At 39.2% G+C, this 16002-nt stretch overlaps 1 protein-coding gene across 1 annotated transcript; it reads right to left on the bottom strand.

Annotated features, from left to right (window-relative positions):
- Positions 1–833: 833 nt before the first annotated feature.
- LOC122556352 (extracellular calcium-sensing receptor-like) lies at positions 834–14602 on the bottom strand. The gene is made up of 6 exons (XM_043702985.1): positions 14427–14602; positions 13665–13956; positions 10898–11731; positions 8192–8419; positions 4685–4808; positions 834–1744 (listed from the first exon to the last, which is right to left on the bottom strand). Exons 1-6 carry the CDS (start codon positions 14600–14602, stop codon positions 834–836), a joined length of 2565 nt encoding a protein of 854 aa, XP_043558920.1.
- Positions 14603–16002: the final 1400 nt, after the last annotated feature.

The raw sequence follows: 16002 nt of genomic DNA on the forward strand, positions 1-16002 counted from the left end.
ATTCTGACTCTTCTTGATTTATTATGTATTTCTAAAAACTCTGCATGTCATCCCTGTCATAGAATATAAAATTTTCCCAATGATGGGTGTTACGCTAATTGGCTATAGTTACTCATTTTTGTCTCCCTTCCTTTTCAATAAAGTTGTTACATGGCAGGTTTCCAATCCTCTGGGATCTGTCCTGAATGTAAGGCTTTTTGGACAATTTTTATTTCCATATCTACTTAAAATCTGAGGAAGCAATTGATTTAAAGTCAAGTTAATGCTTCACAAACAAAATTTGTTGATTTATCATATCTTCTGTTTTCAGTTGAGTGGATTCCTGTGATGTAGATCTAAAAATATAAATGTTGGTATTGTGTCTACTGAGAGATTACAATGTTGCTGTGAAATTGCATTATGCTCAGAAAAGGAGAATTGGATGTTCCAAGACACTTTGTAACAAATTACTTTCAAATTGCAGACATTGTTGTAATGTAGGTATTACAACAGCCAATTTGCGCACAGCAAGGTCCCATGAATATCAGTGCAGTAATGACTTGGTAAATTATTTTAGTGACGTTAGTTGAAGGATAATTATTGTTCAGGACACTGTTGTTATTGTAAGGTCACTGGTCAGATGGTGTTGATAAAGTGGGAGGCTAAATAAGCTCTCAGATATTTATATTGTTTTTTTATTTTCTCTTGGATATTTCCTAAGGACTCTACTGTATGTTACAGCCATTAGAATATACAAAATGACAAATGCTAATTTTAGCATTGCAGTAAATAAAAGTTGGGCCACTTATAAATTTTGCTTTTAGATAGACTACAGATAATTATTTTTCTCATATTCAAAACTTGTTAGAGGACGACCGGCCCATTATATTTCTTTTGGTGTTCAGTTCTGGCCTCAATAGAATGATATAAACCTTTGGAGCAAATATACAGACCAACAAACTAAAACTGGAAGACAATATTGCAAATATTTCAACAGCTACTATGTACTTTCCGGAATTGATGTAAACTGGGATGAAAGTTATCCAAACTGCACAGAAGATCAGCATGCTGAAAGTGATAAACTTTGCTTCATTGAAGTTATCTGGCAACGTACGTGCTAGGAATGCAAGAACAAAGCACATAACAGAGAGTAAGCCAATGTAGCCCAACATGCAATAAAAGGCTGTTGCTGACCCCACATCACATTCTAATATAATGGTCACACTTTGATATTCAATATTCTTTGCTGGAAATGGGGGTGATAATATCAACCACAGAATACATATCACAACTTGAATTGATGGCAGAAGAAACACAGCAAGACTTCGTTGTAGTGGACTAAACCATTTCATAACATCATTATTTGGATGTGTTGCAGTGAATGCCATTAATACTGTGATTGTTTTTCCAAGGATGCAAGAGATGCAAAGGGCAAATATGATTGCGAATGCTGTATGTCGGAACATGCAGGACCAGACTGTTGGTTGACCCATGAAGAGAAGGGAGCAGAGGAAGCAGAATACCAATGCAAATAAAAGAAGAAAGCTTAACTCAGAATTGTTAGCTTTGACAATAGGTGTATCCTTATAATAGTAGAAAACAGCCATAACAACCATTGATATGCAAGCACCAAATAAGGACAATGTTGTTAAAATGATCCCCATGGTGTCTCCAAATGACAAAAACTCAATTTCCTTTGGGATGCATTTGTCTCTATTTAGGTTTGGCCAGTAATCGGACTGACATGCCAAGCAGTCCACGGAATCTGCAGAAGACAACACAGGACATGTTTTTCAGTACATTTCAAGATTGACTACTTTCTATTTATCTATCTGGACCAAAACAAGATGTAGAAAAGATGTTTCCCAATTTGGGGCAATCTACAATGAAGGTAGATTCATTGTACCTTCAGGATAAGGGGTATGCTTTAAACCAGAACTAAGGAGAAACTGCTTCTCGCAACATGTTGTGAATCTGTTGAATGTATGACCCCAGAATGAGGTAGATACTGGTACATTAAATAAATACAAAGAGGAGAAAGATTTTTTATTAGTAATAAAAGGATTGTGGAGAGCAGATAGGAAAGTGGATTTTGGGCAGAAATGAGACAAGCCATGGTTGTATCAAATGACAGAGCAGGCTCAAGGGGTGATTTGCCCAGTCTGGCTACTTGGCTTTATGTTCTAAAAAATAAGGCGACACGTCCGGTTCAAAAATCCTGATTTCCTGTCATGATTTATGATAATCAGGTGAAACAGCCCCAAAATTAGGTTATGTAGAGCAGATCCAGGAAAGGTAACGATAGAAAGAATACAGAGGTGGACAAAGGGGCAGCAGGATGTTGAGGAAAATTGTTAAAGAGTCAATTCTGGTGGTTTGCGACATCATCCCAGCTATAATGGAAAATTTAAAACTTCCGAGCCCTCATCCCCAGAACTCCTCATTTCCACAGGCTCCCTATGCTGTATCCATGTTACCTGATGCCCTTTTACTGAAACACCAAACCCCTCAAGACCCTTGTGTGACTTGTACACCAGCCACCCTCATGCCTTTCATGCCCCCATACTAAGTTATGACACTTCCTTGTACATTTATCCACTAAACACTGGGTGGAATCAATGTATTTGATGGTGACATTAGAATGGCAAAACATCTTTAAATAGAACTGTCATTCATTGATAACCTTTCATTTTCTAAATAAGAAAGCTCGTTACTACAGGCCAACAGAAGTGTAAATCATCTAGACCCTCTAAAGCTTTGGTTTTAGAAATTGCAAACATCTGATGTTATAAACATTATGCACTTAACAAAGAAATCAAAAATCCAGAGCTAACAATCAGGCAAAGTCTTCGCTCAAGATTAGTTGTTTCAATAATCTAATGGCAATCTGGGCACCTGGCCAAGCCTCATTGTGCACAATCAACTATGAATTTCTTGTGTTCATACATATTATTGCACATTGCAATTTGGGAGTAATGGGAAAAAAAAATCAAGCAGTGTGTAAAAGGCTAACCAACAGTGCTATCAAGTGTGACTTGCAAAGAACAATTTACTCACTGACCCTCAGTTTGGGCGACTTGGTTCCTGACCTCATTTAAGCCTTTATCCAAACATGGAAAAAAGAGTTGTATTCCAAATGTGAGGCAGCATTCGACTACCTTTAACATCAAAGAGCCCCAGCAAAACTGGAATCAATGGGAATCATTTCACTGGCTTCTGCCATATCCAGGAAGATAATTGTGTCTACATTTTAGATTTTTAGACTTTAGATTTCATTGTCATGTATACTCAATTACAGAAGTACAAAAGTACAGTGAAAAGTGTATAATGTCGACACATATGGCATCATCTTAGGTACCAAGGTATCTAGGTACAAAAAAAGCTTAGGTGCAAAGTAGTAAGAGAAACGAGAGTTGAAAAGTTAATCATTATTTCATTAAATAATAGAAAAATAAAGAAATAGTAACAGTTTATATTAAAGCTTTTTTCATATTTTAAACTAGGTAAACAAATGAATAAGCTAAATGAATTAGCTCCAGAACATTACTACAAGAGTTCCTATGACCTAGGCCCAAAAGTTTTCAGGTACTTCATCAATTATATTCCCTTGGTCAGAAGGCCAGATGTGGCAATGTTTGCTAATGATTGTGCAATGTTCAGATCCATTCACAGCTCCTCAAATAAGCAGTATGTGTTTCTATGTTGCAAGACCTGGTAAACTTCCAGGTTGGGCTAGTAAGTGACAGGCAATATTTATACTAGACCAATGCCATAGCTATCTCTAATAAAGAACCATCAACCCTTGAAATTCAAACTGTCAAACTGAACTGGACCAGTCATAGAAATACTGTGGCAACAATGGCAGGTCATAGGCTAGGAATTCTGTGGTGAGTAACTCATTTCTTGTGCCCTCAATATTTTATCTGCCATCTTAAAAACACAACTGAGGAGGATGATGGAATAATTCCCAACTGTCTGAATGAGTGCAGCTCCAAGAACACTCAGGAAACTTGACCTCATGCAGGACAAAGCAACCACTTGATTGTCACCCATCAATTTCCCTTCACTACCAATGTACTGTGGTCTGCAGTATGTACCAGCTACAAGATGCATTGCAACAACACCATCAAAGCTCCTCCAGTAGGAATTTTTAAACTCATGACCTTTGCTATCCAGTAGGACAGGGCAGCAGATGCATGTGCATATCACCACCTGCCACATACCGTACTGTTAGAGGTTCAAAATCCTGCAAGCCCCTTCCTAACAGCAATGTGGATGTCTCTACAGTTGTCTAAGGAGGAAGCTCACCAACACTTTCTTTGGGATAATTAGAACTTGGTACTAAATGCTGGCCTAGCCAGTGATGCCCACAACCATGAGCATTTTTTTTTGAAATGACAGATTTTGGTCATTTGTGCTGTATTTTCCCAAATCCAATTTCTCACTTACAGTTTTTATAAAAAGAAGAATGAATATTATACTCACATGACCTTCAACATATTGTAATGCTGCCATAAAGCACTCTTTAAAATCACAACTAACTGATCTGAATAGCCATCATGAGAAAAATTAATCTCTTAATAGCTTGTCCTCAATTTCATAGTTAGCCAGATAGATAAATAAAGATGAGATAAATAGACACAAATGTGTAAATAGATGAATTATATGTAAAAACAGGGAGATGAAGGCAAATAGATATACATACCAGTTTCATTGCTAATTTCACCTTCAGCACAGGGTATACAATCAAAGCAACAAATTGGCTGTCCAGGTCTGACTCCTTTTCTTGTTCCAGGTAAACAAGTTTCACTGCACTGTGACTTGATGACCTGGATAGGAAAAGAGCAATAACTTTCTATTTCATTACTCGTGTGCATTATTCAGGAGGTCATAATTTATGAATTGCATTTGTTTAACCTCCTGAGAAAATAATGAGATTTGATCTAAAACCTGTTATGTGAACAAAATTAAACTGATAATGGATGCATTAATACAGAATGCATTGACTGTTGTATTTTTCCAATTAGAACGTAGAACATAGAAAAGTACAGCACAGAACAGGCCCTTTGGCCCACAATGTTGTGCCTAGCATTAATCCTAATGTAAAATAAAATAACTTAACCTACACACCCCTCAATTCACTGCTATCATGTGCATGTCCAGCCGTCACTTAAATGTCCCGAATGACGCTGCTTCCACCATCACCGCTGGCAACGCATTCCATGCATTCACAACTCTCTGTGTAAAGAACCTTCCTCTGACGTCCCCTCTATGCCTTCCTTCTAATATCTTAAAACTATGACCCCTCATGCTAATCAATCCTGCCCTAGGGAAAGGTCTCTGGCTATTAACTCTATCCATGCCTCTCATTACCTCGTATACCTCAATCAGATCACCTCTCTTCCTCCTTCTCTCCAAAGAGAAAAGTCCGAGCTTAGTCAACCTCTCTTGATAAGGCAAGCCCTCCAGTCCAGGCAGCATCCTGGTATACCTTCTTTGCACCCTCTCCAAAGCCTCTGTATCTTTCCTATAGTAGGGCAACCAGAACTGGACACAATATTCGAAGTGTGGTCTCACCAAGGACTTGTAGAGCTGTAGCAAAACCTCGCGGCTCTTAAACTCGATCCCCCTGTTAATGAAAGCCAAAACACCATATGCTTTCTTAACAACTCTATCCACTTGGGTGGCAACTTTGAGGGATCTATGTGCTTGAACACCTAGATCTCTCTGTTCCTCCACACTGCCAAGAATCCTGTCTTTAACCCTATATTTAGCATTCAAGTTCAACCTTCCAAAATGCACGACTTTGCTTTTTTCCAGGTTGAACCCCATCTGCCATTTCTCAGCCCAGCTCTGCATCCTGTCTATGTCGTGCTTCAGCCTGCAATAACCACCAATACAATCAATGGCACCTCCAACCTTTGTGTCATCTGCAAATTTACTAACTTACCCCTCAATCTCATTATCCAAGTCATTCATAAAAAAAACTACAAAGAGCAGAGGCCCAAGAACAGAGCCCTGCAGGACACCACTCGACACTGACCTCCAGGCGGAATACTTTCCATCTACAACCACTCTCTGCCTTCTGTAAGCCAACCAGTTCTGAAGCAAGAACACCAAATCTTGTATCCCATACTTCCTGACTTTATGAATGAGCCTACCATGGGGAACCTTACCAAATGCCTTGCTGAAGTCCATGTACACCACATCCACTGTTCGACCTTTGTCGACCTGTCTTGTCACCTCCTCAAAGAACTCAATAAGATTAGTTAGGCATGACCTGCCCCTCACGCAGCCATGCTGACTGTCTTTAATCATGCTACGCTTTTCCAAATAGTCATAAATCCTATCTCTCTGAATTCTTACCAAAACCTTGCTAACCACAGACATAAGACTGACTGGTCTGTAGTTGCCAGGAATTCTTAAAAAGAGAAACAACATTCACCTCCTTCCAATCCTCCTGTACGATTCCCGTGAAGAGTGAGGAAGGAAAGATCTTCTTCAGTGGCGTAGCAACTCCTTTCTCACTTCCCAGAGCAGCCTAGGATAAATCTGGTCTAGCCCTGGGGACTTATCAATCTTTACGTTTGCCAAAATTTCGAGCACATCAACTTTATCAATCTTGATCTGATCAAGCCTGTATCCCTACTTCTCAAACTTCGCATTCACAGTAAGGTGCCTTTCCTTAGTGAAAACCGAAGCAAAAAACTCATTTAGGGCTTCCCCTATCTGCTTAGACTCCACGCACAAGTTCCCTACGCTATCCCTGATTTGCCCTACCTTCTCCCTGATCATTCTCTTATTCTTCACATATGAGTAAAATGCTTTTGGGTTCTCTCTAATCCTTCCTGCCAAGCCTTTCTCGTGCCCCCTCCTGACTCTCCTCAGTCCATTTCTGAGCTCCTTTCTAGCAAGCCTGTAATCCTCTAAAGCTGTGATAGATCTTTGGCTCCTCCACCTCACATAAGCTGCCTTCTTCCTTTTGACGAGAAGCTCCTCTGTTTTCGTCATCCAAGGTTCCTTAATTTTACCTGTTCTTACCTGTCTCAGAGGAACAAATTTGTGCATCACTCGCAACAACTGCTCCTTAAACAGTCTCCACATGTCTGCTGTGCCATTTCTGTGGAACAATTGCTCCCAATGATACCTCGTTGCCAAACACCAAATCCAAAATGGTCTCTCCCCTCGTTGGTCTGTCTACATACTAAGTAAGGAACCCCTCCTGAACACACCTGACAAAAAAGGCTCCATCCAAACCATCTGCACTAAGGAGGTTCCAGTCAATATTGGGAAAGTGGAAATCACCCATAACAACAGCCCTGCTACATCTGCATTTGTCCAAAATCTGCCAGCTTTTGAGAACTTCAATCTCTCTACTACTATTAGGGGGTCTGTAGAAAGCCCCCAGTGAGGTGACTGATCCCTTGCTGTTCCTAACTTCCACCTATACTGATTCAATAGACAAACCTTCCTCAACAATCTTTGTTTCTGTAGCTGTGATGCACTCTCTGATCAACAATGCTACACCTCCACCTCTTTTTCCACCCTCCCTGTTCTTTTTAAATGTTCTAAACCCTGGAACATCTAATAACCATTCCTCCCCCTGTGAAACCCACATCTCTGTTATGGCCACAAGTGTTTAACATTTAAATAGAATCACAATATCAGAAATACCAGAAACTGATTAATCAAAATCTCTTTTGATTACTCTATTTGCATGAATCCTTTATTCGGATTCATCTTATTTCAATTTCTCACTGTGAGTAGAGTTGACTGCATGTGATAATTGAAACGATGGTTCATGAGTTGGCAGGCTACCTATCATTATCATTCTTAGTTCCATCAAAATAGAGAGACAAGTAAAATGGGCTGTCAACTCACTTCTGCTTGTTTTACAATATAGGGCATTGTCAAGATCTTACATAATACCACTCTGTACATCTTCCAAATCTTTCTCTTTTGCCTTTTTATCTCCTTGAATTTTTGTGTCTTCTTTCTGATAGACACCTCTCAATCTGATAAGAATATACAATCACCTACTCCCACTCTCCATGCCCATCTTTGCTCGTTTGTTTCATGATGTTAATCACAATGATGGAAGAGGATGTAGAATTTTCTGAGATGATCTGTATATCTTTGATGATGTTTTGGCCACTGAAACTTTCAGCTGCACGAAATAAGGTATGAACATTAATTTTCCTTCATTCCTTACCATTTTCTGTCCTCCATTCCAGATTATAGCATTCTCCTGTATCACCAGTTGGTTCTCAGTCTCAGCAGATGCATCGTACTGGCCAACTTTAACGTACTTAATGTTCCCATTTGAGTCGACCTGCCAATTCAAGAGATCATAGACTGCAAGAGGATCACCATTGGCATTGAATCTCACTTCATCTCCAAGCGTAGTTGTAAAGTTAACCTCCTTTAAGTAACGCAGGACCTTTGTGTAGAAATCAGAGAATATGCTTCCTGTTATACTTATAGCCAGTATTTAAAGTCAACATGAAACTCCAGTAAGGCTGCCACTGACTCATACATCTGAAATAGTCATAGGTGTCATTTATTTATTGACATAAGTCCATGGAGTAAAGCCCCCCTTCAGAACTTGACCACACGACTTCATCTGATATTCCAGTATTGAGTATTGTACTGAGGGAGTGCAGCACTCTTTTTGGTGCCATCTTTTAAATGAGGAAGTAAACCAAGGAGTCTTCTGACCTTTCAAATGGAAATAATTGATCATATTGTACAATTGGATAAGTACAGTGAGTTGGCTGGGTACCATGACAATATTTATTCCTCAATCCATGTCAAAAACAGGTGATCAAATCATTTATACTATTACACTTTGTGGGAGATTGCTGTGCATGTTGGCTGCCAAATTGTCTATATAAATAGCTATGCTTCAATAGTACATTGTTGGCATGAACTGTCTACAGTAAAAATGCAGGTTCTTTTTTTGAAATACAACACAATTCCAAAGGCCAGTCCCATTTTTCATTCTGAAATGCATGAAAGCCAAGTGCTAAAATTATTTATCTGGGTTGAGGGATAATATCCTCAGACTTTTTAAAATTCGTTTTGGTAATGTTCAAAATTTTCATATACATTTTGTTTTTGAATGGAATTTTGCCTCCAATTTATATGCTGCCAGTTACTTGCCTTCATGTTCCACTGATATTGGTTTCAATCCAAACGTTAAGTATCGTAACAGAAAATCCTAAATTAGAAAATTTTAAATGTTTTAAATGTATCTATTTTATTTAAAGCACCACATTTGAAAATGGATACAAAATACTTATTTCATACTATGAAAAGGAAAATCAAATGTTTCCTGCTAAATTCAGGAAAAATAGTGGAAAACTCATGGTATCTGGAGTGGCACAATGGCTCAGTGGTTAGCACTGCTACCTCATGGCACCAGGGATCCGGGTTCGATTCCAGCCTTGAGTGACTGTCTGTGTAGAATTTGCACATTCTCCACATGTCTGCGTGGGTCTCTTCTGGGTGCTCTGGTTTCCTCCCACAGTCCAAAGATGTGCAGGCCAGGTGAATTGGCCAAGCTAAATTGCCCATAGTGTTAGGTGCATTAATCAGAGGGGAAATGAGTCTGGGTGGATTACCCTTTGGAGAGTCGGTATGGACTTGTTGGGCTGAAGGGCCTGTTTCCACACTGTAGAGAATCTAATCTAATCTAATCTGGCTTCCATAATAAAGAAATCTTTCCATTTCTGTACCGCTTATCACATGACCAGAACATTTCAAAACTGTAATGAGATTTGTAATGTAAGAAATAAAACAGTCAAATTGAGCGCAGTGAGCTTCCTTAGATAGTAATCAGAGCCAGTTTTGGAATACTGTGTGCAATTCTGGACCCCTCCTATCAGAAGGATATTGTGAAGCTTGAAAGAGTTCAGAAAAGATTTATAAGGATGTTGCCAGCGTTGGAGGATTTGAGCCAAAAGGAGAGGCTGAATAGGCTGGGGCTGTTTTCCCTGGAGCATCAGAGGCTGAGGGGTGACGTTATAGAGGTTTATAAAATCATGAGGGGTATAAATAGGGTAAATAAGCAAAGTCTTTTCCCTGGAGTAGGGGGAGTCCAGAACTAGAAGGCATAGGTTTCAGGTGAGAGGGGAAAATTTAAAAGAGACATAAGAGGCAACATTTTCACATAGAGGGTGGTGTGTGTAAAGAATGAGCTGCCAGAGGAAGTGATGGAGGCTGGCATAATTATAGAATTTAAAAGGCATCTGGATGCATATATGAATAGGAAGTATTTAGAGGGATATGGGCCAAGTGCTCCCAAATGGGACTAGGTTAGGTTAGGTTATCTGGTTAGCATGCATGTGTTGGACCAAAGGGTCTGTTTCCATGCTGTACATCTCTAGGACTGTATGACTCAATTTGTTTTAGATATCTGTCATAGGTTATACATGTTCCATACTCGAAGAATTAAGAGTGTCACAGGATCTTTCATGTTCACATGAGAGGTCAGATATATCTTGGCTTAATGAATCATCAGAAGGACAATATATATACTTATATTATTTAGAATCAAGCAAGCTTCACTCCCCTTAGAGAAAAATACATTTTTTTTTGTTCTTATTCATTCAAATAGTAGATTGTCAGATTTACTGCAAACTACACGATGGCAGATCAATTCAAAAAAGTGAATGCATGGATTTGACTGAGACCTGGTGTGAAAACAATTTATCTTCACAATTTATATTTGTTTCTATCGCAACAACCTTATTTGAATTGCATTTAGTTGCGATGATCACGATTACACATGCTATTGCCTATTGTGTGGGATTATCTGACAAGTCATTCTTATCAAGTGCATTGAGTGTAAATTTATTGTCATGTGATTTGAATACTAAATGCTTTAAGATGCAATTTTTATTGATAGACCACTTACCTGCCAAGGTTTAAGGTTTGAAATGTCTGGACATGCTTTATTGATAAATGGCCCTTGGCCCTTTTTGCACAGCATTATGTTATGGATAGAATGGGCCACAGCATAAACAGCTCTATATGCATTGTAGGAAACTCTCAATTGTGATTCATCAGTGAATATGGTACGGACGTCTTTTAAGTTTTCTTGGCCAGTGCACTCTTGTTTTGAAGGCCCCATCCTTGTTTCTCCTGTGTTGTTGTATGGTGTCCACGTACAATGAAACACAGCTTCCCAAAACTGCTTAATATATACATTGCCTGGGTACTTGGATGGATGGAGCCTGACCAGGAACTGTTTAATACCGGGAATATCAGCCCTACGAATTGCCCAACCCAACGTCCCACCCAAAGTTTCAGAATTGCCTGCTGTAGAGAGCAGTGCTGCAGTGCTCCAGCCTTCACTAGCCAACCATTGCAATCCAGTGACATTCTGCCGCACAAGTTCCTCCATCAAGAAGCTCAGATCTATCTCAGGAGCAAAGGCGAGAATAACTTTGACGTTCGACGATTTAATGAGCTTGACTTGGTGCAGGATTTTCTCCTTGTCATACACTTTGGGGAGAAAGTCAGAGAAAGCAACACAGACTCCAACTTTTGTGACTTGTTCCACAAAGGTCGAAATTCCCAAGTGTCCATAATCATCATTGGATCCAAACACTGCCAACCAAGTCCAACCAAAATGTTTCACAAGCTGCACAAATGCTGTGACTTGGAAATAATCACTGGGTACAGTTCGGAAAAAGGTTGGGAATTGCTTTTTATTGCTCAAACACGTGCACGAAGAAAAGTAACTAACCTGTCAAAATATCAAAAAGAGACATTTTAATACAGTACTTTTGTTGTGATTAGGAAGTCTGTCTTTTAAAATGTCTATTCAAGAAGTTGAGGGATAGATTTTCAATTTACTGCCACAGCTCAAAATTGCATTAAAGATTTGCCACCTCATCCACGCCAGTTTCCACTGGTTTCAGGAGAAAGGAAAATCAAGTGGGTTTCTGTAATGGGTGCCTGATGCACAATATCAGTTTTATACTCAGGTTGGAAGACGAAATCTCATTATATTATTCCTTGCAGATTAGTTCGCATACACATTCTTAACGTTTGTGAACTTTAAATTTGGCCAAATTTGCAAATCAAGACAATGTTCTCATTTAACAGTCCACTCCTTAGTTTATTGAAGACCACAATCAATGCTAAGTAATGAAGATATGAATATTAAAAGAATGCTTTCAGATATTGGCCAGTATGATTGATTACAGTAATTTGTAGACTGTCATCTATGTAAATTGTACAGTTTTAGCAGTTGTTTCAGGAATTAAGAAATGTATGCTAGTACAAGGACATAATTTACTTTTATTGTTTCAAAATGGAAGTGGGAAGATCTCAGGTTAGCTACAAAGTAAAGCTTTGACCTAACAATACCTCTATGGCAATTCAAACGAGTCTGATCTGTTTTGTTTCCAGTTGCTGAAAATGAGTGAAATTAGCAATCGTTGCTAATTTGGACTGTAGGCTGAAACCATGAACTGGAACTAAGAATTGTTAAAAGCAATTTCACATAGAACTCTTAAGAGGGAAGCCATTCATCCAATTTCTCTGTATGCAGCTTGAATACAGATCAGAGTTTAGATCAGAGTGGTGCTGGAAAATCACAGCAGGTCAGGCAGCATCCGAGGAGCAGGAAAATCGACGTTTCGGGCAAAAGCCCTTTATCAGGAATATAGGCAGGAAGCCTCCAGGGTGGAGGGATAAAATCAGATTATTTCAATGCTATTTCATATTGTCCCTGAACCCATTGCACATAAAGGGCCAAATGTATTTCACAAATATTTTCATCTCTTGGTTTTAAGTATTCATTATTGTGCAGATACCAAAGAACAATGTAGAATGCAGAATTGATCTAATTAAATCTTTCTACATTCAATTTCACAGATTTGATGAATGGTTTTCTTTTTTCATGTTCTCTTCCACCACTTGTGAAAATACAGCTCCAAATTAGAAAGAGACCTAAGGGGCAACTTTTTCACGCAGAGGGTGGTACGTGTATGGAATGAGCTGCCATAGGATGTGGTGGAGGCTGGTACAATTACAACATTTAAGAGGCATTTGGATGAGTATATGAATAGGAAGGGTTTGGAGGGATATGGGCCGGGTGCTGGCAGGTGGGAATCGATTGGGTCGGCATGGATGGTTTGGACCGAAGAGTCTGTTTCCATGCTGTACATCTCTATGACTCTATCTATAATATCTCAGCTTGTGACACTTTGATGCGTTCTTTTGAAATGGTGTATGTGCTGGCTATGAGACTGAATTCCATCCCTCCCAATATCAGATCATGCATCCTGCTAACAAGGCCCATGCTCCATGTCTGAGCAATATTTATTTTTATAATCTCATGCTGGAATGATAATTGCAAAACCTTTAGCATTGCTCAAGTGCAGCTTGATTAACATAACTCAAACTAGTGATCAAACTGGATGTTTCTTTGTTAGTATGGCTCAGAGTGACTTATGGATGTGAAAACAGAAGTCCACGCAAACTTTTATGCCTACTTGACATTAAATTTATCTCCTCCTCAGCTCTATTTAACGGTCTTTGCTCCATATTCTTTGAAAGTTCCGATCAACAAAAAAGTACTTGCCTCAACCTTGAAGTACCATTGCTATCCTTGATCTCCATGCTACTGAGAAAGTTTATAACAGCTTCATGTTAAATATTTTGCAACTTACCATTGGTATTCCAAATATCCCCACTGTTCGGGCGATTGCTATGGATTGTGTTGAGCCAGCATCAGCAATAAGTGCATGCACTGAAGAACCTCCACGGCATTTCAAAAGTGTAACATTTTCATCTTGACCATTAAGGATTGTCAGGGCTGCTCTAAGAGCCAACACTGGAGTGGCACAGGAATCGTAAATCTTATACCCCAGAGTGATATTGGGAAGTAGTAATGGGTCATTATTAATTTCTTCAATAGCAAAAATCATCAACTGAGCCCAGCGAAATGCTCTCAGGTTAAAACTGTGGGAAACACAAATGTATGAATCTGAAAAATGCACATAAACAAATGTATTTATGTAGCAGAGTCTTTCATGTACTATGTATATCAGCAAGACACATACATTTATACAATCACAATTTCCACTCATAAAAAAAACATAACCTATTGGATTGACTACATGTTATCTGGAGAAAAAACATAAATGTTGCAACTTATTATTTTACTGGTTCATATGTGAATTTCAGTCTATCTGAAATAAATTTAGAATTAGTTTAGAGAAAAATGAAATCTACACTCATTGTAAATTATCCACATTGGTAATAGCATCTTCTTCCAACCAGCCTCTCCCACACTCTTAGAATCTCTGACCCCTGTCTTTTTTGTGAAGCTCTTCCTTTCTCTGTTTTCAGTCAGTTTGGACTATACCATGGCATTTCCTCTCACAGTCCCTTTGAGTTCTCAATAACATATTGAGGAAGACTTCACTCACTCTATACATGTTGGAGTTTCTGGTAGAATTTGGTAGGAAGTCTTTGGAAGCTCTCCTCGGTAATGAATGGGGAAAACTCCACCAATGATGATGTCTCCATCTTGTGAAAGCTCTGGCAAGTTAAACCTTCCTTGAAGTGTGCAACTTTGATTGCCTTTGCCGAACATAGAGGCCATTAAAACAAGCAACAGCAAACACAACAAATACATTGCAGTTATTGCTGGTGGAGTCCGCTGCTGGTATTTGGCATCAGAGCAAGTTTCTCTTCTTATATTGAATTATTATTGACAAATGAGAAAGCACGGAAAAACGTAATTAAAGTTAGAGGAATCCCATGTGAACTTCAAGTTTAGCAACCCCTGCAGCCGAATCTGATTACTGTGTTGCTCGGCTCGTTTAATTTTGCTCAAATAACATTGAGTGTTGGAAAACAATTTCAGGGAACTGTTATGATAAGTAATAATATAAGACTAGATTACTTACAGTGTGGAAACAGTCCCTTCGGCCCAAAAAGTTCACACCGACCCTTTGAAGGGCAACCCACCCACCTACATTTACCCCTTCACTTAACATTACAGGCAATTTAGCATAGCCAACTCACCTAACCTGCACATTTTTTGTGCTGTGGGAGGAAACCGGAGCACCTGGTGGAAACCCACACACAGAGAATGTGTAAACTCCACACATACAGTTGCCTGAGGCGGGAATTGAACCCAGGTTTCTGGTGCTGTGAGGCAGCAGTGCTAACCACTGTGCCACCATGCTGCCCACAATAAGGATTGTTCTTCCAATATATCTAACCTAATAGGAAGGGTTTGGAGGGATGTGGGCCGGATGCTGTCAGGTGGGACTAGATTGGGTTGGGGTATCTAGTTGGCATGGACGGGTTGGACCAAAAAGTCTATTTCCATGTTGTACATCTCTATGACTCTATGGTAGACATAGAAACACAAATTACTTTGGTAAATAACTCATGCATTTGACATAATTTGCGAAGTAGGTTTACTTTTTTTGATGATGTCATGTCCTGTTTTCTTCTTTGATGGTAAGTATTAATATGAAGAACCAGGAAGCAGAAATTCAATTTACCTTATTGGTTGCTAGACAGAAGAGTATTTTCGAGTAGGAAATAATCTGAATCTTCTGAACCAGTTGCTCCCGAAGGTCTGGATCTTTCCTCCTTAATACATAGCTGAACACAATGGCAACACCATCACAATATTGATGAATCGTTGTGACCACTAAATAGTGGATAGGTTTTAGGGTGTCTGGAGATGGATTACCTACCTCAGAAATGTTCTGAACTGTTCTTGTAGCTACAATATTTACATGAGTAGTCCAGTTACGTTTCTGGCCAGTCATCATGATCTTGATGGAAAGTGTGTGTTGGGAGTCAACTCCACCTTTTTCAAGGGTCTAGATTAGATTGATGCTGGAAAAGCACAGCAGGTCAGGCAGCATCCGCTGAGCAGGAAAATCGACGTTTCAGGCAAAAGCCCTTCATCCGGTTTCCAGCATCTGCAGTCTTCACTTCCACCTTTTTCAAGCCATTTTATTTTTCTTTTTTTTTGTCATC

Source organism: Chiloscyllium plagiosum, chromosome 13, assembly GCF_004010195.1.
Source record: "Chiloscyllium plagiosum isolate BGI_BamShark_2017 chromosome 13, ASM401019v2, whole genome shotgun sequence".
NCBI lineage: Eukaryota > Metazoa > Chordata > Chondrichthyes > Orectolobiformes > Hemiscylliidae > Chiloscyllium > Chiloscyllium plagiosum.